The sequence below is a fragment of the Columba livia genome, chromosome 17, assembly GCF_036013475.1.
Source record: "Columba livia isolate bColLiv1 breed racing homer chromosome 17, bColLiv1.pat.W.v2, whole genome shotgun sequence".
Lineage (NCBI taxonomy): Eukaryota > Metazoa > Chordata > Aves > Columbiformes > Columbidae > Columba > Columba livia.
This window is the reverse complement of record NC_088618.1, coordinates 5,322,130-5,346,902: the sequence shown is the minus strand read 5'-3', so window position 1 is coordinate 5,346,902 and position 24,773 is coordinate 5,322,130. Positions and strand designations below refer to the sequence as shown.

The 24,773-nt window shown below is 41.9% G+C and overlaps 1 protein-coding gene across 1 annotated transcript; it reads right to left on the bottom strand.

Moving 5' to 3' along the window:
• Window positions 1-24,763, bottom strand: PTPN11 (protein tyrosine phosphatase non-receptor type 11). The gene is made up of 16 exons (XM_065033515.1): window positions 24,571-24,763; window positions 19,772-19,894; window positions 18,449-18,643; window positions 17,614-17,806; window positions 16,323-16,439; window positions 15,716-15,829; window positions 11,728-11,824; window positions 11,037-11,116; window positions 10,769-10,927; window positions 10,292-10,423; window positions 9,254-9,408; window positions 8,525-8,592; window positions 7,741-7,892; window positions 4,727-4,839; window positions 4,426-4,527; window positions 1-3,487 (listed from the first exon to the last, which is right to left on the bottom strand). The coding sequence occupies exons 1-15, from the start codon at window positions 24,582-24,584 to the stop codon at window positions 4,458-4,460; spliced, it is 1,782 nt and encodes a 593-aa protein (XP_064889587.1). The 5' UTR covers window positions 24,585-24,763; the 3' UTR covers window positions 1-3,487; window positions 4,426-4,457.
• Between the last annotated feature and the right edge of the window lie 10 nt (window positions 24,764-24,773).

Here is a 24,773-nt window from a genome sequence, read left to right as displayed (position 1 = left end):
TTTCTATACATGAACTATTATTTTAATGTCACATTTTGACAATTGCAAATGGTCTACAGAACGTATGTGGGCAAAAGGCAATAAGTGAGTCTTTTGAAACACTAGATGTATAATAAACAGCGCATTATCAACATTTACATGATTCACATCAAATTGATGACATCCTAAATGTATTCCTTTTAAAGGACAGAGATTTTTTTTCAATAAAATATTACATTTCATTTAATACTCTGGTACAATACTTCATACATTGCAGGAAAAAAAATAAATGCAAGGTCTACTCCACCTAATAAGAAGATCCTTTTTCATTAGTCTTTAGTACTGTAATAAAAACAAACAAAAAATCACAATAATGTCATAAATAAACAGGCATGAAATTATTAATTACGTTTCACTATTTAAAAGGGAGAAATTAAAAACTAATTTGAAGCAATGAAGTTATGGGTAGAAAATCAAAACCTGACAACACATCCTAGTACCAGCTGTGATTTTTCCCATCCCTACAACAAAAAAGGAAACAGGTTTTATAACTTCGTTAGCCGTATCCTAGCTAATTGTGTTTCAAACACACATCTGAAGAGAAAAAAAGTAAAGTTTGGTCAGGATTAATAGGAGAACCAATCAGCCCTACCAACAGTTAGCTGAAATTCAAGCGTATGCTACAAAACATTCGGTAAATGAAGTCTGCAGCAAATTCACACTGGCATGAAACACTGTGCCTCAGGAGCTGGGTGAAAGTTTCCCTTCTGGTATAAAGTCCCACAGCAGAACACTTGAGAACCGCGTCCCTTTTCCACGCCATCGATACGGCAAACGCTTGTAAATCAACGCATAAGATTTATTCTCTAAAAACTCACTAACGACATGAAACCCGCACTCATCTCGCCCGAACCAAAGGACATTCGTCTTTCTTGCTTCAGCCGGCATTAACCCCAGCCATTGCTTAAAGAATGTTTAAAAACGCTTTAAGAATCATCCCTCTCTTGCTGGCACATGAAGGGCAGACGGGTCTTATTTCCCAAGGTCTCCCCTTGGGTATTAAACAGGGCCTAACGCTCCACATAAGAGAGGAGTTTTTATTCACAACCTTTCCGATTCATCAACATTCTCCCACCATATCCCCCCCGAGGATTAATCCACATTTTGCAGTGAGAATTCCCTGGTTCCAAGAAAATAAAGAATAAAAATAAAACCCTACAGCGGCAGGTTCTAAACAGCTCAGATGAGGTCATGAAGGCAACTTTATGTTGGCCATGTAGCTGATTGCTGCTTACACAGGTCAATCTTTTAAGACACATCACATTAATTGAGTTCACAGAGTTCAGATTCATTCAGCATCCTTCTCTCATTTCTCTTGACTTTTCCTGTGACTTTTCAATGCAGTGAACAGCTCCAGACCCGACCACGCGTTCCACCTTCCTCTAACCTATGAAGTGTAGAATCTGTCCAACTCTGCACAGCGTTAGACAAATATTTAATTGCTGTCACTTGCTCTATACAAATACCAGCACTTATAACTGATCCCTGTTCCGCAGGATGAAGCTGTTAATAGGGACAGGAGGGGAAGCAGGCGATGTAGAAAGGGTATCTCACTACCAAATTAATAGATTTCTCTCTCATGGTGACTAGAAATTTTAGATCTAGAAAGGGCACAAGTACTTATGATTAGAGTATAAGGCTATGACATTAAAACAGGTATTATGGTATGCTGGTGACAGGAGTTCCAGAAGAAAACAAAACAAAACCCAAAGCCTCAAAGGACAAAAAGGACAATAGGCAAATTAACAAAATTCTGCTTAACATTAAAGAAGCACCTTCATTCAGTTCAAACAATGTGTTCAAATATTTGATTTTTCAAAGCACTCCCAGGAAAAGGTAATGTAATCTCCCACTTAACCTTGTGCAGGCTGCATTACTTACATTCCAGGCTTTAGCATAATTTCACTAGTAAGGCCGGTAACGTGATTCCGTTTGCCCTGCACCTTCACGTACAGCGATTTAACGCAGCGTTCACCATCTGCACCCACCGTATAAAAACAACAATAATTCCTTAACATCACTTAAGTCACAGGATTTCCCCAGAAACGCAGGGAAAGCTGTTGGTAAGACACACTGGTACCCCCCATGGGGACCGATTCTGCCATTAATGCACACGTGCGGCTGCTAATGCTTCCAGGGAGCTCCTGCTCCGGATAACGGGACACAGCAAAGTGAAAAAAATAACAATTAACTGGTAGCTTAACAGCAGTTCTTCGTTCTAGAGTCTCTAGAAGAGGACTTTGTCTCACTGACACCAAGCAGAAGTGGTTTCAGACGAATGTGATTTTTTTCAACCAAATAGGGACAGCAAATTGAATGCAGCTCTGAAAGGCACTTCAGGTAGAACGGTAATTAACTCCTGCCTGACCAAACAAACCAGAATACGCCTGCTGGCCTCGCTGCCCTTTCCAGCCAAGGCAATTTGAGTGGATAGCGAGCTCCCACGCGCTGCTTTCCGCCACACAACTTGAATTTAGCATAAGGCTTTACTCAAAAACCAGAAGGCTCAAAGCTTCCCCCTCCCCAGAAGGGAAGAGGCTTTTCCCGACGCTAAGGGAACCGCCTGCACAGGGGGTTGGTTCACTGCTTTTAATATGTGGTCAAGGTGTCATCATGCAACTTGTTAAAATACCTTAATTCTACAAGTTCTACCACTTGCTGAACAGACGAACACAGACAAATGAACACAGCCAGTGTCCTCCCAAAGCGTGAGGCCACCGTGTCTATTGAGAGATACAGTAAATTTCTATTTTAGGTAGAGATCATGTAAAAGAAATCTCATTTGATGTAAAGGCTGCCTTGCATAATTAATCAAAAATAGCCCATCCAGCCACTCAGCTAAGTCATAATCAAAGCCATCAGTTATCACAAAAAGCACCTTCATATCAATCACTACTCACCGCTATGGAACTCAGTCTGAGTTTGAAATGTATTAGGACTAATTTTATCATGTAGCTGATTCTATTCACGCTGGTGATCCACTGTTTCCAAACAATCAAGTATTGTTCCCATCAGTATTTTACATTAGTGTAACGGATTTATCCATTTCATTGCTCTCCCACCACCCCCTTCCCAAAAAAAAAACCCAAAACACCCACAACTGCTCAAATAAAGAAAAAAAAACCCAAGTAATAACCATACTGTAAAACAAAAAATACTATTTAAAAAACAAATGGATGACAGTCCAACAGTTTGCTGGATTCAAGACTGACTCTACAAGGTAGTTGTCTACGTCGTAGAAAGGATTTCCTTTTATTTGGAAAATGAGCAATTGGAAATCAGGTATCGGAGAGAAGAGATATAAACAATCTTTAGATGGTCTGAAGTTTTGCCTACTGTTGAAGGATTAAAACCGTAAATAAAAAGGTACCAAGCCCTCAGAGTTCACAGTTCTGTGAAACTTCTTCTTCGATATCTTTCTTGACCTTTTTAAAAACCATATTCATTTCTGGGAAAGGAAGAGAGAAGAAAATAAGAGTTATTATTTCTTATTCTGATACTATACAGAAGTGCTTAATTCTGATTCAAGGAAGCCCTGAACTCAACCAAAACTCTCAAATCTTATATGCTGTGTGGTACTTCGGCAGTAGATGAAGCTGTATATGAACTTGGAGAAGGTTCCTGGACTAAACAGATGAAATGTACTTACAATTACCAAATGGAAAAGGGAAAATAGGATTTCTGAGATCTTTAAAACCACAGGGGGGAAGACGACAAAAGAAATTAATGACTAAAGACACTTTAAATTCAAAGGTATTCTTCCTGTGCTGTATTCACAGCTCATTAACCAAAGTGTCAGGTAAACCTATTAGCTAATCATCAATAGATACATATTCAGTTGCCTGATTGCAAGAACCAAATTATAACATATTCAAAACATAACAAAGAGAATCTACAGATTTGTCTCTCCACAAAAGCAAGGATTTAATTTATGACAATACTACAGCAACTGCTCATCCCACACAGGCTCAGCAGTAACCTGGAGACTGAGCACCAGATTAAGTGTTCTTCAAATCACAAATCCTTATCAGCAACCAGGAGCAAAGATCACTTACAAAAGACCGTAGTTGCTACTCATCTTCTGCTAGCATGCAGAATTTCAGCCTCCTGAATAATAGAGACTTCCAGTTTATTTTGCTGTTGAGTTAGGGCATGAGAACAAATACCAAACTACCAAGCTGATGGTCCACTTGCTTTGGTAGACTAGATGCAACTCAATCAAAAGTAGCTTCTGGAATTTAAATGTCCTAAGCAGGACAGATAACATGCACTTTGGGCATTATAAAGTCATTCCTGTAGTTCTTCTCTTTGTTGGGTTTTAAGTACATTTCCTCCAGAGCCCACAGCTCAGGCTGGATCTGCACACTCACTCCTGAACATACGCACCTGCCTCTACATGGAAGTCTCTGTACATCTTCTCATCTGAAACTCTTCTGCTGTTGCATCAGCCCCACATTTTCATATACTCTAGCACTATCTTCTCTCATTCTGAAACAAAATAAATATTTTCAGTCCAAACAATCTACTGTGAGAAAACCATACTTGTACACACAATGTAATTCAATGAGAATATATTTTGCTCAATTTAATTTAAGAGCGAAGCACAGGGCAACATTCTCATTGGAGGTCCCTGAAGATTAGTTAGCACAGTTCAGAACTTACACACTAATAACAGAAGCGAACTTACTCTGGGCACGTTGGGGTTGGGGTACAGGGTGGAAGAGGGCTCTGATCCCCACTTGTCTGGTCCGATAAAGAATATTTAATGTTTGTGTATTCATGACCTTTTCTCTTACTCTTCTGTGAAGCAAAACACAACAAAAAGGCAGGTTTTAAATTACTCATAGAAACTAATCATTGAAGTAGGGCAGAAACTTCATGTATAATCAGCTGTGTATGTTTTTAGAAGAAAGGTTTGTCCATGAACAGGAGAGCGCTCAATTCTGTAGATACGACACACAACATGTGTCTTATACCTAAAGGTTGGCTTTAGATATTTGTTACAGGACCTGAAAAGCCTTGATATTCAATATTCCTCTTTCCACCACCATCTTCAGCAGAATGTACCAACCTTACAAACCAGCACTTGTACAAAATCCACATCTTACTTGGCAGAAGAAACCACACTTCTTTCTTTCATATCTTTAACAGACAGAACCAGCCAGTGGGCTTCCCACTGACCTTATTTCCAGCTCGGAGATGTGGCCAAATGAGTAACAACGTTGTTTGCAAGATCTCTAATAAAATAACATCTTAGCCCATTAGGTTTGATATAAAAAGAACCCAAGCTGTTATTTGTATTCTGGGGCATATGTTACAAGCTGCAGCCAATTGTGCTGGCGTATCTGAAGATACGGAAGGCTCCAAAAAGCAAAAGCTTGGAAAGAATGGAGATGTGGCTTTCTTCATTTTCAAGGAAAATATTCACAAGATGCATACATTGAAACCTACACATAGATTAAAGCCTCGATTCAAAATTTTACAGGCTACTGGGTTTGTTGTTGTTGTTTTGGTGTTTTGTTTGTTTATTTACGAAATGCTTGAACAAGTACTAAATAACTGGCCTGAATCAAACCCACAACAGAGGCTGTCGGAGCCTCTGGGGAGATCTGGCTGCTGAGCTGCCATTAAGAACGCTCTGCAGAGCAATGTAGGTTGAAGTTTTTCCGGAACGGCTTTTCCAGATGTGCTCAAATCGTTCTGTTTTACTGAACTTCTCCCCTTTCAGCCTCCTACTTACTTCTGACAAATGACTTTCAAATAGACCAGCAGTCCAGATCAATTGCCTGAAAGGTTAAAGCTGAAAATTAAGATTTAAATAAAATGCAAAGGTTCAAACTCTGCAGTATTCTATAGTGTTATGGGTACAAACCCCTCCCCTGCCAATAATACCCTGAAGTCCAAGACTAGAGCTTGATTTCTACCAGCCCCACCCACAAAACTGTGTGATGAATGGCAGTTTTGAGTTACAGACGTACTGTACAGTAAAAGCAATTTAAAAATAATCAGTCAGTTCTTCTATTACTTAAGCTGACTGAAACAGATAAAGCAAGCCAAGAAAAAGTAGATATCTAGCTTCTCTTCCTCCTGCTTCATTCACTGTGATTATCCTTTTTAATTCAGAGTAACAGTAATGTAAGAACTACTTGTTTCCTAGATGTAAGAGAATAAACACGTTTCCACAAGGAAGAAAAAAATCAAAGCAAAGCAACATGCAACGCAAAAGCCCTCCCTAACCTGAGAACTTCTGTATTGTCTTATTCCTATAGCTGCCAATAGCCCCAGGTCTAGGTCAAGACCTCCTGAGGTAAATCAATGATCTATTGCCAGTTTCTTAAATGTTTATACTTGTGCCTTCTGAGCTAGTAACGGAATAGAAGATGAAGCACAACTCACTGAGAGCCTCATCACTATAAGAGAAATACAGTGCACCACTCCATAGCCAAATACTGTTCAACCCCCATTATAATGATCAAGAGAGGTTGCAGATGTATTTCAGAAATGGCAGCAACAGGAGACCATATTCCACGGGCCGAGAATACAAGGCTTGCATAATTACACACACAGAGACACGAGGCAGCTCGAAGGCGAAGTAAAACAACAAAGCTAGGAACAAAAAGTACACCTGAGGGATTTCTTGTTCTTTGCTCTGTGTCTAATCACCATCAGAGCACACAACAGCTGTCCTGGGGAGAGGAATAAAGTCTCCATCCTCTCTGCTGAACAGCACATCTACATCATGTAAGCAAATACGACATAAGCTCTGCCACACTCCCAAGAAGCCAGATGAGAGTGTCAAGCCCGAGCTGGCACATTCCATCCCAAAACAGGGATAATATTTTAGCCCCAGCACTGCGCTGAGCACGCAGCTCCCACATCTGCCCAATGGTGGGTTTATCTCCTGCACAGCAAGCCAGCTGCAGAAGGAAAGATACTGAAATTCCGAAACAAAAAGATAAAAATCCCAGGTGACCAGAGGTTAGAGCAGAGAATTAAAGCCACAGTGAGTAGAACATCAGCTCTTTGTTACAAAACAGGTGATTTCTATAAAAGACGGCAGGATTTGAGTGCAGTGAAGTATTTAGGAAAAGTGAGGTGAAGGTCTTGTGGTTGTCACCACATGTTCCAAAGCTTTCATCACACCAAGTCACCCCTCTAACTGCTTTTTGGTGGACACTGTACATATTAGAGCTACTAGCATTCAAATTTATTATCGTACTTTAGAAACAGAGTTAACAGATCGGAAGTATCTTTAAAGCTCAACAGAACACAAGGTTCTGTCTTAATTAACAGAGCCTTATATTTTATCTTTTTGCACAGAAAACCAGATAATATTAAAAGGAAATGTTAGATCTGGGGAGCAGGGCCTCGGCGACAGGATCCCATACATATAAGTGTCCTCACAGAAGGTAAAGTAGCACTAGCTGCAGTCATATGGAGAAGCCTCTCAGACTGATGGTTTTCTTCCTCTGCAAGTGGCTAATCCCACCTAATAGTTTAATTAATTCATAAGCATAATGACTTGAAGTATAGGCTGGCTTCTCTGAACAAGGTTAACAGGTTACAGAGCCAGCCTTTTCCCGATGCATTGGTTATACAGTCAGGTCTCCAAAAGTAACAGGCAGCAAACAAGCAACTCCACTCCCTGTTCCAATAACAACATGTTCCTATGTCATATTTTATACTCCAGGACAAATATACCTGCTCCTCTTCAATTCTGCGCTGTAGCGTTTCAATGTAGTGCTGTACGGCCATGTAAATAAACCTGTACTGTGCTTCTGTCTGAACCATTCCTGACCGCTGTGATCTCACCATCTGGATGGTCTTCGGAACATCGATATCACAGTCCACACCTGGCAAGAAGAATCATCATAATGTTAAGAGCAGTGAAATAAACTTTGTCTGTGGAGGAGAGATTGGCCTCATCTTCCAGCAGAAAACAGCAGTAAGATTGCTAACATTTAACATGGAGGATTCATCCTTGACTATTAACAGGTACATCTGTAAAACTGTAGCATCGCATGGAAGACTGTTCTGGGGGAGAAAACTGCATCACATCACCTATTTGCAAGGTGGCTTTAAATGCAACCTAGCTCAGCATCCATGCTGAGTTAGTGTTTAAGGCAGTTTATACTTAAATACAACACCGTTCTCCAAAAACAAGTTACCCAAATTCAGTGGGCATGAGTACCTCAACAGCCACACACTCATGAGTGATTTAAAAACAAAACCAGAAAAATAAATGATAAAAATAAGAACAACATAACCAGACTCCTGGTTAATCCTCAGCTGAAAGTTTTCATTATTCACTTACACAGGGTTTCAGCACTTTATTCAAAGAGGAATGAGCAAGTCCCTTCTATGCCAAACACACACACCTGGTTTGTAGCATCACTGGAACCCTCTATTCAATCACCACTCCTATTGTTTTACTGCAATGTATCTGTCAGTGTCCCACAGGAAAATAAAAGGGAGGGGAACCTACCTTTTTCTCTGATGATGTCAATAAGAATATCAATCACAATGAAAGTTCCTGTTCGCCCAATCCCAGCACTGCAAAAAGGGGAAAAAAACCCAAAGAGTTAATTGTTCTGCTCTTTCTGAACAGACACCAAAACACCAGTCCAAGTAACAGCCTAAACTAACAGACATTAGACTTCAAATTACAGCCAGAGTCAAACCAAGCCCCACAGCCAAAAGTAACTAGAGACCTAAACAACTTAACATGGAAGACAAAGAAGTCATAAAACACCTCAGTGTTTATTAACATCCTTGAATCAGAAAGAAACTACAAGGTCAGATTTAACGTTTCCTCGCCTTATAAAAAGTATTTCATTTATAAACCAAGACTAAGGAGAGAGCACTGACAGAAGGTGGGACAGGATACTAGAACTTCCATGATCCAGCAGCCAAAATTTATCTAGCCAAAACTGGTACCACCTTCTCATCAAACACCAGAAACCATTAAATTTTTATTCATACAGAGCTGCACACTCTGAAAGACAGACTGCTTTGAAGGTAATCATTTGACACCTAGCTAGAATACCTCATTTTGCAAAACAGAAGGCACAAACACCTTGACAGATCAAAGTCTGAGTTGCTCTCGGGAAAAGTTGTCTTCTTTTAAACCTTTCCACCAAAAAAATTAACTAAATTTAAAAAAAAAGACACAGAGAGTAAGTAGTAGCAGGGGAGACCCAGTGCATCGGCATACCTGCAGTGGACCACGACGGGTCCCGCATCAGAAATGCTCTCCTGTTTATGGTGCACCTCCTCGAGGAAGTCGAGTACCCCGCCAGGGTCACTGGGGACTCCGTGATCAGGCCAGGTTCTGAAGTGATATTGCCAGACTGTTCTCTCCGTGTTCCCCTGGAAGGAAGACGCCAACACATGAAAACACAATCCTTCAGATCAAAATCCAGCTGAAAGCATTCATGTGGCAAAGCTGCGTCAGATCAGAAGGTGGCTTATCCAACCTGCTGCCCAGTATCCATGGTACCACTGCTCTCAAAGGAGCGCACAAGCCAGAGCTCTTCCTGGTCCAACAAGTCAATCCCACCTCCTGCCTCCTCAGCTCCCTCTCTCCCATGCAGCTGTTTCCAGCACCATTTCCATCCTTGCCTTTAGAAGCCACGGCAAAGTTCTGTCTGAGGGCGACCAACAGCGAGGGACCTTCATCTGTCACATTCACACCCAGCAGCAGTTGCCTTACACACCTCGTCCCACTCAGTTCCATCCCACGGACACACCAGTCTAACACATCCTGCTTATTTCCTTCTTACGCAAGTTTTTTTGTACCCTGATCCAAATTGCTCCTTAACAAGAAAGGGCTGTTTCCACACTAGTTCACTGTTTCCTTCCTCATTTTTTGTATTCCTCCCTTACACGTTCCTCCTACACACTGGACCCACACAAAACCATTTTTCTCTAGTGCAGCCATCTCCATGAAAGGAAGCACATGCCTAGCTAGACTGAAATGTGATTTCCTAAAAGCACATCCCCTCCTTCCAGGTTTCCTCAGAGTTCTGCAGCCACACATCTTCTGCCAAAAAGTGCTTAGGTATAAAAATCTTCCCTTATCCCAAGGACAAAGATGTATGGAACTAAACCTGGAGCTTTAAAGGAAGAGTCAGGGCTCAGTTTATTAGTCTCTTAGTGCTTTTATTGATTCCAAAGAAACAGCGTAATTGTGTATTTTTGTGTGTGTGATCTGCAGCCTAAATTAAAAGGACAGTGTTACTAACATACTTACTTGCCCAACTTTAGAAAGCTTAAGTTCTCTTAGTGTGTAATCGTGTGCCGCACTCTCCTTAACATTCCTAACACGCATAACGCCGTACTCCTTTAGGGAATATTCATCAGGCCAGTACTTGACACACTTACTCTGCAAGATTAAAAAAACAAAAACCAGTAAGAAAAAAGGCTGGTTCATAAACTGGTTAACAAACACATTTCTGAAGCTTTCGTTTCTGATTCACTATCAGGAGCTAAAATTTAATGAGTCGACCCTTATAAAAGGGAGACCTGATGATATCATAGGACTGTACCCTCAGTTCCCACACGCACCAATAAAAAAGGACACTCAGCACCTTCCAGGTCTCCAAAGATCAAATTTGGTGGCACACCAAATTTCAGCACAGAAATCAAAATAACCAAGTCAGTTTTAGTCCCTACTTGCATTCAAATGTCACGACATTTCCTAAGGCCAGTTTGAGAGCCTGGTTTTTACCTTTCCTCTTTCAACTTCTTTTGTTGTCATAACGATAACTCGAGAATTCTCCTGGAACACCATCCTCCAAAAATCGTTCACTGTGTTCTGCAGGCAACCTTGAGTAGCAATGTAGCTTTTTTTTGGCTTTGAGTTGTTGCACTTTGTTTCAAACTCAGGCTAGAGAAAAAAACCAAGGGTGACAAATGGTTACAAGATTTAGGTGAGCATGTTAAAGAAGAGGCATGGGCTGTGCCAACAAGATTCTTGGAGGTAGGAGAACACTTACCATAATAATATTAGCATTGATATAGTCTGAAACAGGTTCATTTGGATCACCATCATGTAGAACAACTCTGGTATGATCAACTGGAAGAAAACAGATGTATGTTAAGCGCTTGCATCCCACAGTTGTGACCACACAGCTGTTTCTAAATACCCGCAGACAGGTACGTTTCTTACTGCTACCAGAAGCTATTAAGTTGTCAAACTCAGTAAATTAGCGGCTAAAATATTCAGCCTTTCCTCTTTGGCTATTTCTTCAAACAAGTGGCAAATTCATATCAAGCTAGATCAAAATAAGGGTTCGTGTGCGCAGTAACTCATGTGTACACGGACAAACACTAAGTCAAAGCAAATGTCTGCTGGATTTGCACCATGCAGTTTTGTACAGCAAATTAATCCTCTTAAATATAAGCATTCCATTTTGGCAAATAACAGTGTAGGGATGTGACGCTACTAAATGAAAGCTGAAGATAAAACCAATATTTGGGAATCGAAATATCGGTATCTACAAAGTGCAAATATTTGAACACAAATTGGAAATTGCATGGGCTAATACTGACAACACAAGAGGGGAAATTAGCACTAAAGAGAAGAAAGGCACAGTGCTGATTAATTAACTCTGTATTTATGAGCTAAGAAAATAAAGCATAGAAAAGTAGCAGGCTTACATTATAATGAAAGAAATCAATACTTACAGGGTAAAATGTTTTTGTATCTATTTTTATTTTTGTTTTCTTGACGCTGACCTTCTTTTCGACTATAGAGAAGTTTGCATTCTTGCTGCTGTAAAGTCTAAATGAAAAGAGCACAAATAACTCGTTTTAATAAAAGCAGTATGGACCGGTTCACCATCATTATAGAGATACTTTCCTCACAGAGATACTTTCCTTACTTGATTATCATGCTAGATAATCAAAGGAAGGGGAAGGTACTGGATTTCTCCATTCAGACTTCGTCCTGTATTGCTGCCAAGGTATTCAAGAAACACATGAGCATGAGTAACAAGGTAAGCTATTATCCACCTGATAATTACAAATTATAAATTCAAATCTTCTTTAAACCACAAACTATAACCAGCAAGTCCTCATGATACTGTTCTGACCAAGCAGACACAAGTTGGTCCTTTAAAGCTTTCAGCTGTAAAACACTGTAAAAGGAAAACACGACTGGTTACACTGGAGCACAACACCACTTTGTCTGTGGCAATCACCATCACTAGGTTTTTCTCACCAAGCGTAAAAGCTCACAGTACTAGCACATTTTTGCTTTTTGCTGAATCAGGCAGGTAAGGAGTTAAATTTCCACTGAACTGGCATTAGCTTCAGTACCAATAAGGTACCCAAAGCAGCACATCGAGCTGCATTTAAACCTCAAGCACAGTGAAAAGTCCTTCAGCAGTCAGCAGCAGAATATTAGGAATATATTTTTGTCTACTTCTCCACAACGAAAATCTGTTTGGGAATGCTACAGTATTTTCACAGGTGTGGATGAGGCAGGTAAAATGCCAATGTGCAGCCCACCACCACAGCCACGTACCATTGTTTAAATGCTCTAATTATTCTCTCCTACCAACACCAGGCCGTTCCATTAATCCAGTTTTTGCTCACTCTCTCATATTGCCCATTGGGGGAAGAAGGGGGCAGTAGGCAGCTACAAACAGGATTATCCATAAAACATCCCAGGACAGAAACAATAAAACTGCACAGGGATTTCTCCTGTTGGCAAGGAGCTAATGTCACAGTGCCTGGTTCACAATTAATACAACAGGGACAACACCAATCCCGAATTTCAGAGCCATGCTGCTCGGTAGCAAATCTCCCTCCTTGCAACGAAGCTGAAGGAACCAGAACCTCTGCCTTTGTTCCAAGTTTTAACCCCCAAAGCAGCACTGGTCTGACTAAAAGGTACACTCGGGCTTTGGAAGCTGCTCCCCATGTTATTACCACCCTCAACACTCTTGCAGAGATTTTTACTTTAAAGCTCGGGCACCTCGGGTGCATTTGTTCTCTTCTATTTCAGTCTCTGTCTGTGCCTCACCTGGTGACCTTGGACAATTAGGCTCATCCTAAAGACAGAGAAACCAAAGAACAAAAGCAATTTAGGAGAGCTGTGAGGCTTTATGCTTCTGAAGTGAAGACAGAAAGCAGATCCCCATAAAGCATCGCTCTCTGCTACAAGCGACAGGCAGAACAGCACTTTGCAGCCAGCTCACCTCTCGCCACACTGCAAAGAGCCTTTCAAGTGCCATTAGCTCAGAGCACCTTTATATAATATTAAGACTTCTGAATCTCAGCCAAGTAAAATGCCAAGCAAAAGAACCGAAAGGCTAAATTTTGCTAGCAGGTTAAAAAATGGAAACAATTAAGTGCGTGGAAACTGTAGCTTCAAACACATTTTCACTTCATACAGTTAATTATTATTGCTTTGAGTATCTCTGAGGAGAGACCCACAAGAAGCAGCAACTTCTAACAAGCCCATTAAGAGATGTACACAACACAATAATAAATCTGAAACACAGCCCCCAATTTCACAACAACATCCAAGCATTAAGCTCACCAAACAGCCGTTTTTCAGACGCAAAAACATTACGAGAACTGTCAACATTTCTGTCTAGTGGTTCATGGGACAAGAGGTACATTCTTAAATGCGTCTGAACACAAGTAATTTATAAGCACCATCTGGGCTGCCAAATCACAACCAGCCCAAGCAGAGACCCACAGGCAACCTGCAGTTTGCCCTCCTGTCACCAAGACTGACGGCTGTAGCTTACCTGCGGTGAACAAAAAAGCACGATGCTAAAACTGTTATGAGACTGCTGCATTTCCAAAAGCACAGCGGGGAAAAAAAAGTAAGGTTTAGCGCTGACCTCACAAACAGCAGTGAAGGGGAAAGAGAAGTGGAGTGTCTCACAGGTAGAATCTTTCATTTCTTATATTTACTTTTTCCGTAAGAGTTCTGGTTTGCTAGCAAACAGTCTTCTTCAGGCAAGTCACAAGACATGAAAACACCTTGCTTCTAAGGACCAGCTGAGAAACTCATTACAAGACAAGTTTATTCAGCCAGACCAGAGGTCAGAAAATAAGTTGTAAGTGTCAAGTAATAGTTTAGTCGTATTTTAACAAATCAACAATTCATTCCTAAACGCACTGCACAAGAGTGCTTCTCTCAAGAAAACAAAAAAACAACAATTCCTACAGCTTCTAGTAAGCCAGCATTAATTACAAGAAGGGCAAGCCAATAGGCTACACCTTTTCCTTTTTATATCCTCTAAATAAGAGTAAGGGATGCTTGGAGTCTCCAGGGAAGCCAACAGACACTCTTTGCTTGGCTGACTTGCAAATCATAGAGTCACAGAATGGTTTGGGTTGAAGGGACCTTCCCAGGTCACCCAGTGTCACCCCTGCTCCTCTTCACCAGCTCAGGTTGCTCAGAGCCCCGTCCAGCCTGGCCTGGGATGTCTCCAGGGATGGTTCATCCACCACCTCTCTGGCCAACCTGGGCCAGGCTCTCACCACCCTCAGCATAAAACATTGTAGGCTCAGGCTAAAACACACACTGATCACAGGCACAATACATGTGATTGTGCCATGATATGATAACCACTAATCAGTCTTTGGAAAACACAGTTAATTCTCATATGCAAGTTTGGCTCATACGCAGTGTGGCTGATCCTCCTGCCTCGTCAAGCCTCATATCAAAGTTCGCATATCGAACTTTGCAAGAGGAGCAATCCAAAGGTTGAGGCCAGACCTCCAGGCAGGTTCCCAAGCAACAGATGAGAACTGTTCCCCACCCTACTGTCAGAGCAAAACAGAGTCCTATGTCCTCAGTAATGGCCAGAGTGGCCACTCCTGCCTTCCTTTCCCTCCACGTGGGAACCTGAGCATCCAGAAGTGCTGGGTCAGGGACTGTCCCCACACCAAGGAAGAGAGAGGATGAAGCTTAATCCTCATTTTATGATTTCCCCACTGCCATGACCTCACCTGCTTATATTCCATCCACATTCATAGTGAAATGTGTTACCTCTTTGGTAAGACTCCTTTGCTTTTCATGGATTTTTCTCTTCCTGACAATAATCTCAGAGCAGACTGGTCAGTACATTCCATTAATGAGTACGGCTGATCAAAAAAGAGTTTCTTCAAGAATGGGTGGCTTTGCAAAGCTGCCTCTATTCAAGAAGTTTCTCAAAAGAACACTCACAGCCAAACCCAGCAGCTCTATTACAGATTAGGACTCTCCAGTTTGCTGTTGCCATCTGCTGGTAGAGTTCCAGACTCCACTGTGGTTTTCTTCATGTGTGGTATAAACGAGTCCATTAGATTTAGAACACCCCGAAGCTTTTGACCACCATATGCATACAAGTTACTAAGCAATCCCAGTTGTCAGAGAAGGGTTAGGACCCAGGCTGGACTCGAATAGTTTGGAATGTGTTGGTTAATGCTCATAGTTAATTTACTCTATTTTAGAAATTAACAGTTTGAGCTGATCATTTTGCCAGCAGACACGAGAATGAAACTGGTAAAATTTTACCATGTGCTGTACCTGACGGAGGAGATGGGAACAAGAACAGGGATCTGAAGTGACGGAGAGGGAGATGAGGAAATGTCAGGAAGGCAGTAACAAACCTGACATTTTAGTAGTGTGGAGAATTAATACCAGAACACTTGGAATGTAATGACATACCTCAAATTCTTCCCAGAAGCCCTGCTTGACTTTATCTGTAGTCTCTGCTAGCTTGCTTAGCTCTCGCACTCTGCTTTCAATCTCCGCAGCATTAATACGGGTAGTATTCAGAGGCTAAAAAATATACAAATATTAAACAAAGGTATAACAAATGACAAGAAGGTGGTTAAATCACAAATTCCATACACAAAGTGTATTTTATATAGGCAATGCTAGGATCCAGGCATCTATTTGGACTTCAAAACTTTACAATTCGTACAACAAAGGTCAGTGAGGGTAGAGAGGAAGAGGGCAGGGAACAACTGCTTTGAGATAAAATCTCACAGTTGTTCTTTAATACATGAAGCTGTCTCATTTCTGGACTAGTCCTGCAATCCCTATGGACCATGATGCAACAAGAAGTTCTGCATGTAGAGACACAAGAGTCTATCCCTTCGCAGGCATATAAAAATTGTTCCCATTTAAATTACCAACTTTGTCATCCAGTTTCATGAAGTATTGGGAAAGAAAAAAAAATGATGTCTTGCAGAACATATGGAAAATCCTGCATTTCAACAACATATGCTGAAGGGAACAAAGCTTAGTGGTGTCTTGTCCATTCACTCACCTGCTTGAGTTGCAATACTGTGCCCAAAGTTTCTACCATTGGGTTCTTCTTGTAATGTTCCACTAGATCTGTCAGAGAGTCAAATTTCTCCCCTCCACCAACATCGTATTTTAGATCCTTGAAAGACAGGTGCTCATTAAAATAAACATACTTCATACAACTAAGTCTACACTAATATAATCTTTAGGGTAAGCTACATAGGAGAAATTCTCTTTAAAACCATGTGTAGAAGAATCTCATAAAATCCTTCTGCTAAGGGATGGTAGAACCTTAATAAGAAGAAACACATACACAGTATGGAGGACATTATCCTTTTTGTCATCCAATTGAAAATCATTATTTTTCAGGAATGCTGATTCCTTCTGAACTGAGGTTCTGCCAGCTTGAGCAGGCTACCTGAGCTGTGTGATTAGAATCCACCTTTGGAAATGAGTTCAAATTCCTAAAAACATATCATTGGGTCCTGAAAGACAAGTATTGGCTGGCACCATCCCACTGCTGAATTATTTTCCTCAATGTCATAAATGCTACTAGTAGGTAACTACACATGAAAGCGGTTTTCTTGAAAACAAAACAAAACAATCTGATCTTTTATACAGTCTTAGAGGGCCATTTCTATCTTCAAACAGTCTCTATTATTACATTTTAGCTGGTTTTAAACAATTAGGTTGCTGCACTGTATTTTAAGATAACACCAGAAAATTACAAAATCTGAGATTTTTTTTCTTAATGGAAACCCATGGGCAGATAAGAAAATATCAAAAGACTAAAATTTAATAATACTCCCCTATATTAAATTCAAGCTTTAGATTTAGAAGTGTTCCTTGCATTCAATACTCAAAATTTTCACAGAAAATTTATCATCTATCATATGCAACTTCATAAACTGACAGGAGAAACAGTTAGACTCAGATGGATCTGTTTGTCCAATTACTCATATTATTATATTTTATCCAGGAGGCTGCAACTCACTTAAGGAGATTCATGAACATGAAAGGCTCCAGCAGCAGAGGGTTTGAGACAGATTTCTGACGCAATTCAAAGCAAATCTATTAGAAGGTGCTTGACATGATAGTGACATGATTCAGTCAAGCAAGCAGTCAAGAAAAATGAAATACTAATAGAATTTTGATGCTATCGAATTAGTCAAATCGATCAAACAGATGATACACAGCACAAGGAGCATCACAGGGAAAGGGGAAACGTGTTCAGCTCTGTAGTGACGCGCAAGATGTTCCTCCCGCTACAATAAACCCGCTGCCCTGTTAAAGTTGCTCGCGCTTCATCATACCTGGCAGTGAATCATGACGTGTGTCACTTTAGATTTCCCATCATTACTCTCTCCTTTATCATCTCCAGTCCGGACAGACAGAACGAAGTCCCCAGGGTGGCTTTGACTCTCGCGCACAAGAAAGCTTCCATGTTTTCCTTTTTCTGTCAATAGTTTTTCAGCTTCTCTTCCAGAGAGATGCCCATGAAACCACCTTTAAATAAAGATGCAGAAAGATACCCTACTTGTCATTCCAGCCATGGCGGAATCCGCTTGTTCTAAATATTCGTAATAAAGTAAAATGCTTATTTACACTGAACAACAACATCCAGGTCGACAGAAAGCCTCACAGTTTACAAAAAACAAACCAAGCCTTGGAAGTGGACTTGTACATACAGCGAGAGATTACAGAAACACTCTGAAGCGAGCACTTCCATAAGCACCAACATTTGCCTTTCACATAAGCCTCAAATGAAGCTTTGATTTGGATTGCATGTCATTCACTTTCTTACACCCATGCCCACCGCTGGAAAAATTGTAAAAAGTTATGTCCAGAAATATCCTTGGGAATTTCTTACACTAATAACAGCTGCAGGAAGCTTTAGGGGAACTTCTATAACAAAACATTCCCCCAGTAAAAATAAAGGCAACTATGTCCTGGTTTTTAGTACTGTATCGCACCAGGAAGAATGCTGAAGAAAACAGGTTCTGGAGCTTAGATTGTCTTACCTTTAATCAAGTTTATTAGATTACTGACAGCGGCCATGCTTTCATCAAATGAAAGCTGATCATAGTGTTAACAGGGATAAAAAACATATTTAGTAAGAAGTGCATGTTTCACCACTATTTCTCTGACCTTTCAGATGTAGGATCAGCGCAGTTGAGTGGATATTTCAACTCTATAACATCTCCATTCTTTTCCTTGAGCTGTCCATGATGTTCCATATAATACTGGACTAACTCAGCCAATGTAGCAAACTTCTCTCCTCCATAGAGATCATAGTAGTCTCCTGTGTTCTGGATCTTGATGTGGGTGACAGCTCCAGTTCGTCTAATATTTGTAAAAAAGAAAGAAAAAAAACACCACGACACACAAGTCAACTGATTTCCGATCAATCACTTTTATATTTAGTGTTCTGTTGTCTGAGTTACAGAATACTGATACTTGTATTATTTTCCAACTGAAGACCTGCAGAATAGCTAAGCTAGGGCACCCCTGAATTGTGCTTCAGCCACGTTTTGGTGGCTCGGAGAAGGGGAAGTAGCTGCCCAACAGTCAGGAAAAATAGGAAAAAACTTAGTTCTGTAATGAAGGGATCCTTGAAGCCAGTGTAAGCTCTGTGGCCTCACAATCTCCCAAGAAATCCCTCCAAGAATTGCACACACAAGCACAAAGGGTGAGGAGAAAAGAATTCGGCATTCTCAGGACACCCCTCAGAGCCTGTTTGCTCCTTTCCCTAGAACTTCACGCTAACCACTACGATCTCTCCTTCAGTAGAGAGTTGCCTTTGCCTGCTCTAAGACATTTGCTCCTGCAGTATTAAGGAAGAACAGCTCTCTGAAAGAGTTCCCGTTTGTTCAAGGAGGCCCCTTATCTCAAAGGCATCCCAGCAGCATTCTTCTTATCACCAATCCCACTTTTCCCTTTTCCTTTATCTACTTCCTCCGGCTTCCTCCTTTCCCCATCCCCACCACTATACACAGTGTCAGGGGATAAGTGTCACAAAAAGCCTATTTTGGAAGCAGTTGCCCTTCAAAACTTGCTGACTTTTCCTGTAAGAAGAGAATCTGGACAGCGTTTTCTCGCATGTGCTTGGTCAGTAATTCACATCATCTCTGCTACTTTCAGATAGTTATCAAATAGATTTTTAGAGGGCTAAAAGTAATGCTGTTATCAATCTACTTTTGGATCCCCTTAACTTTTTCTGTCCCTTTGCAGAATCAGAATTGCCCACCGTCCAACCCATAGTTTCCCCAAGTTGGGTAAAAGTATTTATGAACCTCTTCTCTGAAAATGGGAGGAAAAGAGAGGAAAAAAGTGAACAACAGACTAAAAAGTGATCCATGCATTCTTCCACCTCTTCCAAGGAGTTCATTTCCACTCCTTCCCCATAGAACAGCACGAAATGCAGACTCTGACCAATGTGGGGAGAAAGACAAAACAAACAGTTCAACTTACCGAACGGAGAGTGTGAAGTCTCCTGGGTTACTTTTGCTGGGCCGTGCCAAAAAGCTGCCATCAACTCCTCTTGTTAACAGCAGGTTTTCTGCCTCCACCCCAGTAATATTTGGATGAAACCATCTATAAAAGGTTAGAAATAAAAGAGTGTTAACAAATAAATAGAAGATCTTCCAGCTTTCAGAGTTAACCGACATGATAAGACTAAACAAAACAATCCAACCACTTCAAAACCAGGAAGTACTGAATTCTGTTCCTCAATTAATGTCTATCTTAGCAGAAAGTATAAATTGTTCATTTCATATTACATTGCAATTTTACATATTGGCAAGAGATGCTTTCTAAGTAAAAGAGATATTCTATACATATTTAGACTGCTTGGATTAAAATGACATTAAAGAAAGGCCTGCAACATAAACAGAGATCACAAGTCGTTCATTTTCCTTACTCCTGGAAGACAGGGCAGACAAAGAAACTGAGATACAATCAGGAAAAATACAACAAAACATTGAAATGACATTTGACAACACTTGAAAGGTTAAAGATTTAAGAAAACCTCATGCTTTAGGGCTCGGGTTGACCACCACGTGTGGACAACCTATTCAGTTGTCCCGTCTTCTTCCACAAGAGATGGTGGTGCTGAGCGCTGCGCGACACGGGAGCAATGCCGTGTCTCCTACCTACTACAGCAACGTCTCTGGCTCGAATATATCCCGCTTAAATACAAACCCCGAGGAATCTCATATTGATATTCACCACCCACAAACAACCTTCTGAACGCCGGCGGTGCCCTGCCAAAGGAGAGCTCTATATGGTCCTTATCAGAGCAGCTCCGGGTCCCCTCCTATGGCATTCACTTTTAAGAGAATTATTCTTAGCTGTTCCGTTAACACATCTGCGTTTGCTCTTATCTATCACTGAGGATTTTTATTGCACTCCTGCAGAACCACACCTGTGTGTTCTGGATGAAAGGAGTTTTTAATGAGGCATGATTTCAGAAGGCAAACTTAAAATAAAACCCAAGCACCGCGCAGCCCAGGGACAGAGATGTGAACACAGCGACTGAGAACTGTTTCATTGCCTTTGTCAGGCTTGGCTTTGGCAATTAAAAGATGGCTTTTATTTTTCAGAGTTACCATAAATCAGACACAAGGCAGGGCACAAGGGAAACGCAGATCCATATCTGCAAAAAGAACATGGGCTGCTCCGCTTTGTACAGGAGGTTCTTGGTTTTTCCAAAGTGAAGCAAAACATTACAGCAAAAGGCTCTGCAGCCCATCTCATTACAGATCTAAGAGCGCTATAGCTAATAAAAATTGCATAGCATTCCTGATCGTTCCTCCTACAGTCAGCATTTTCATGCTAAATTGCTAAAATGGCAAAATATGTGAACGCGTGTCTAAATTTAGGGTTATTACTTCGATTGTTTCAACAATTCCTTCTATACTGAAAACTGTCAATATTCCTCCCAAAGCCTCACCTGGCCTGTTCCCTTTGGGCACCGATTCTCATGGAAACATTCTGGAGAGTTTTGGAGACTCCAGAGTATCCAAACCTCTAGTAAGTCATTCAAATGGGAATTAGGATTATTTATGTAGCAATTCCATTCCAGAAGTAAAGGATTCTTCTTGTTAATCTTGCCTTTTTATTCAGTTAAGGATACTCTGCTTGCACCAAGAAAATTGAATGAATAGCAGCATACCTTTAACTGAACAATAACAACTCAAAATCAAACCTATGCAGCACAGGTCATGAAAAAATATATTAAAAAGCACTTCCAAGCTATTATAGCAAATGGGAATGAATTAAAAAATAATGCTACATCTAATGACTGCTCAAAGGTCAAGGAAAGTTCTGGTTTGATGCAGCCCCATAAAAGAAACTGCACAAGCATTGGCACCTGGGGTGAACTGAACATTGAATAATATATTTCAGAAAATGACAGGTTGCTCTGTAGAAGCTCATAATAGATTTACCACACTTCCACCTCCATTAGGAGAAAAAAAAAGTGCAGCAACACTTTGAACAGTTTATAAGCTTTTCAAATACATACTGGGTTCAAGAGACGTCTTTGCAAGTTTTTGAGTTTATATCCAAAAGTGTATAAACATACAAAGGAGGAATTATTTGTATCAGCCCTACAAATTTATTATATGGTGACATTCTATAAGTTTTAATTAATATAATACATTATGTGTCTTGCCGTAAAACCTAACGTACACTAGCTGTTAAAAGATAGAAAATAACAGAAACAGAATTATTTAACGAGCAGAAGGGAGTACAAATAAGTTGCACTTCAGACAGGTGAAAAAGATGATAGATTGTTTAAAAACAAGTCTCACCCCCACCCTCCTATTGAAGATGGCAAAAAGTAAGTAAGTGTAGCAAAAGAAAAGTTACATCTGGGAGAACCATGGAGTTTATTACACTTTATGTAACTTTTTTTTTCTAACGGTAACTTGTCCTCCTGCTCTCTCAGCTCCGTATTTTTGGCTTTGAGTGGGAAGCTGCATTTGTCAGCCGCTCCAAATAGAAAAATGGGGGTGTTTGGGATCTCTGTGCAGCGGTTCCGGCCCAGCGATGGAGACGCTTCATTTGAAGTCCTGCCATCACACGCGTGCGTTTGAACCTTGGGGGCTCCGTCCCTTCCAAAAGCGGAGCAGAGCTCAGCGGGGACCGCGACACCAGTAACACAAGCCCCACAGGGAACTTTCTCCTACACTTCCTTTTATAGAGATGGAATGCATTTTAGAGGCTTTTTTCTGCTTTCCTTCTCCAACCTCTATGACGAGCAGGTGCAGAGGCCACCCCAAGCAAAGGACATCGCAGCCAATAAACGCAATCAAGAAAGTCACACTCTAATTAAACTCGTAGTCCTCACTGTGCCCAGAACACTCCTCCCAGCAATGCTGATGTGGGGGTTCAGCAGCACATCACTCCAAACCCCTTATTAGTTTTCAGTGAGATTAAAATGCTGGCAGAGAGGTAACCAGTGAAATAGTGAGGGTCTGATTTACAAAACTAAGGGGATATCACCTGAGCAGGAAAGCTTTTGTTAAAAACTAATACATGGTAGGAAATACAGCCTTGCCACAATTCTCTTTTTTCTTTTTTAGCATAATCCACAAAAGATCAGCAGGGTCTGTGTTTTATAAGTCCCTCATTGCCAGTATATTTCTCTCCTACCAAATTGAAAACCAAAAAAAATCAATACAATTATTCAGGTCATGATTGGGCTTTCCTAATCACCTTTTCAAGAGCAGAAGAGATTAAATCAGTTCTGAGTCTCAGCTGTCACAACTATTGCATTCAGGGAGGCGGTGACTGGTAGTTTAATTACTCCTATTTATAGGCTCATCAGTTTACATTTCTCATCTTTTTTTTTTTCATTCTCCTTCACAAGTTACAATTTAAACTTCTAAGCAGAATAAGAAGATCAATCCTCTCAAGTTTGCAAGTGTTCTGAAAAGGTCACTTGTATTTTGTCCTGCTGTGTGAGTAGGGACGTTCAGAAAACCCAACACACCCCAGAGATCCTTCACAAACTTTAGAAGATCCCAAATCCAACTATAAATGGCCATAGACTGGAAACCAACCCATCTAGTTTCACTCTCTTAAGCAGAGCAAGAAAGAGGACAGCCCAATGCTGAAAAAATTATACTTTAATAGATATTAGAGATGTATTGAATGTCAGAATAGGTACATTGGATAAGAATATAAATATCTTTTTCCTTTTTATGACAGTAACTCCTCTGAATTCTAACATTAACATCAAGCTCTCAGCCCAAAAAGGGTGGCTAAAATAAGGCAAACACCACAATACACTAAGGACAGTGAGAAGCTACAACAAAGAAAACAGATTTAACTGTTTATCATGCTGATTTTGCAGTGCCACAAGGTTTTGAAATTAAACCCAATGCTGGTAATAGAGAGTGCAGGACAGGTCAGCTTATGAACACTCATTTTAAACTTGGCTCCTGTTTTAGTTTCGGTAACATCCCCAGCGCTGGACTAATGACAGCAGCACGACCCTCCCGGGCCTCAGATTCTGGACTGAGAACCAGGTGGGCTGCCAGACGGATAAAATTCATCTCTCAGTTGTGGTTCAAACGCACCTGCGGGCGTGAGGGGACTCATTTGAAACCTCCCCTGAACCCAATTTTGCTGCGGCGGCTCTGGCCCCTGCACAGGGGGCAGCAGAGCCTGAGGCCGACCAGCCCCCTACTCACCAGCCCCAGCCCCACAGGTAAGCGCACGCTCCCCAGTGCTGGCTGGGTGAGGGTCTGCTTGGCTGGGAAAGTGAGACAAGGCACAGGGAACACAGAATCACAGTATGGTCGGGGTTGAAGGGACCTTCCCAGCCCACCCAGTGCCACCCCTGCCATGAGCAGGGACATCTTCACCAGCTCAGGTTGCTCAGAGCCCCGTCCAGCCTGGCCTGGGATGTATCCAGGGATGGGGCATCCACCACCTCTCTGGGCACCCTAGGCCAGGCTCTCACCACCCCCAATGCTGTCGGGGAGCAGAATGAGACAGGCCCCGACTGGAGCCGCAGCCCCACGGCGCTGGGAGCAGGAACATCGCGCCCCTGGGGCGGGCGGGGAGCGGGGCCGGGACGCGGCTGCGGGCAGCGGGGGAGGCGCTTCCCCTGCGCCGCAGCCGCGGGAGGCCCTGCCCGGCCAGCTGGTCATGGGGAGCGGGCGCTGAGGGGCCCGAGCCCTGCGCGCCCCGGGGACAGACGGTCCCTGCCCCCCGCCTCCCCCCCACACCGGGCTCGGCGCCGCTCGCTCCCGCCTCACCTCCGCGATGTCATTTTCTCCCGTGGCCCCGGCGGGTAGCGGTGCGCCCGGCCGCCCCCCTCGACGGCCGCCTCTCACATGGGGTCCCCCCGGCGCGGGCCGCGGGCTGACGGGCGCCCTGAGGGAGCCTGAACAACGGCGGCCTCGGGCCCCTCAGGCACACGGAGCGCGGCGCGGCCCGCCCTGCGTCACCCTCCCGTGCG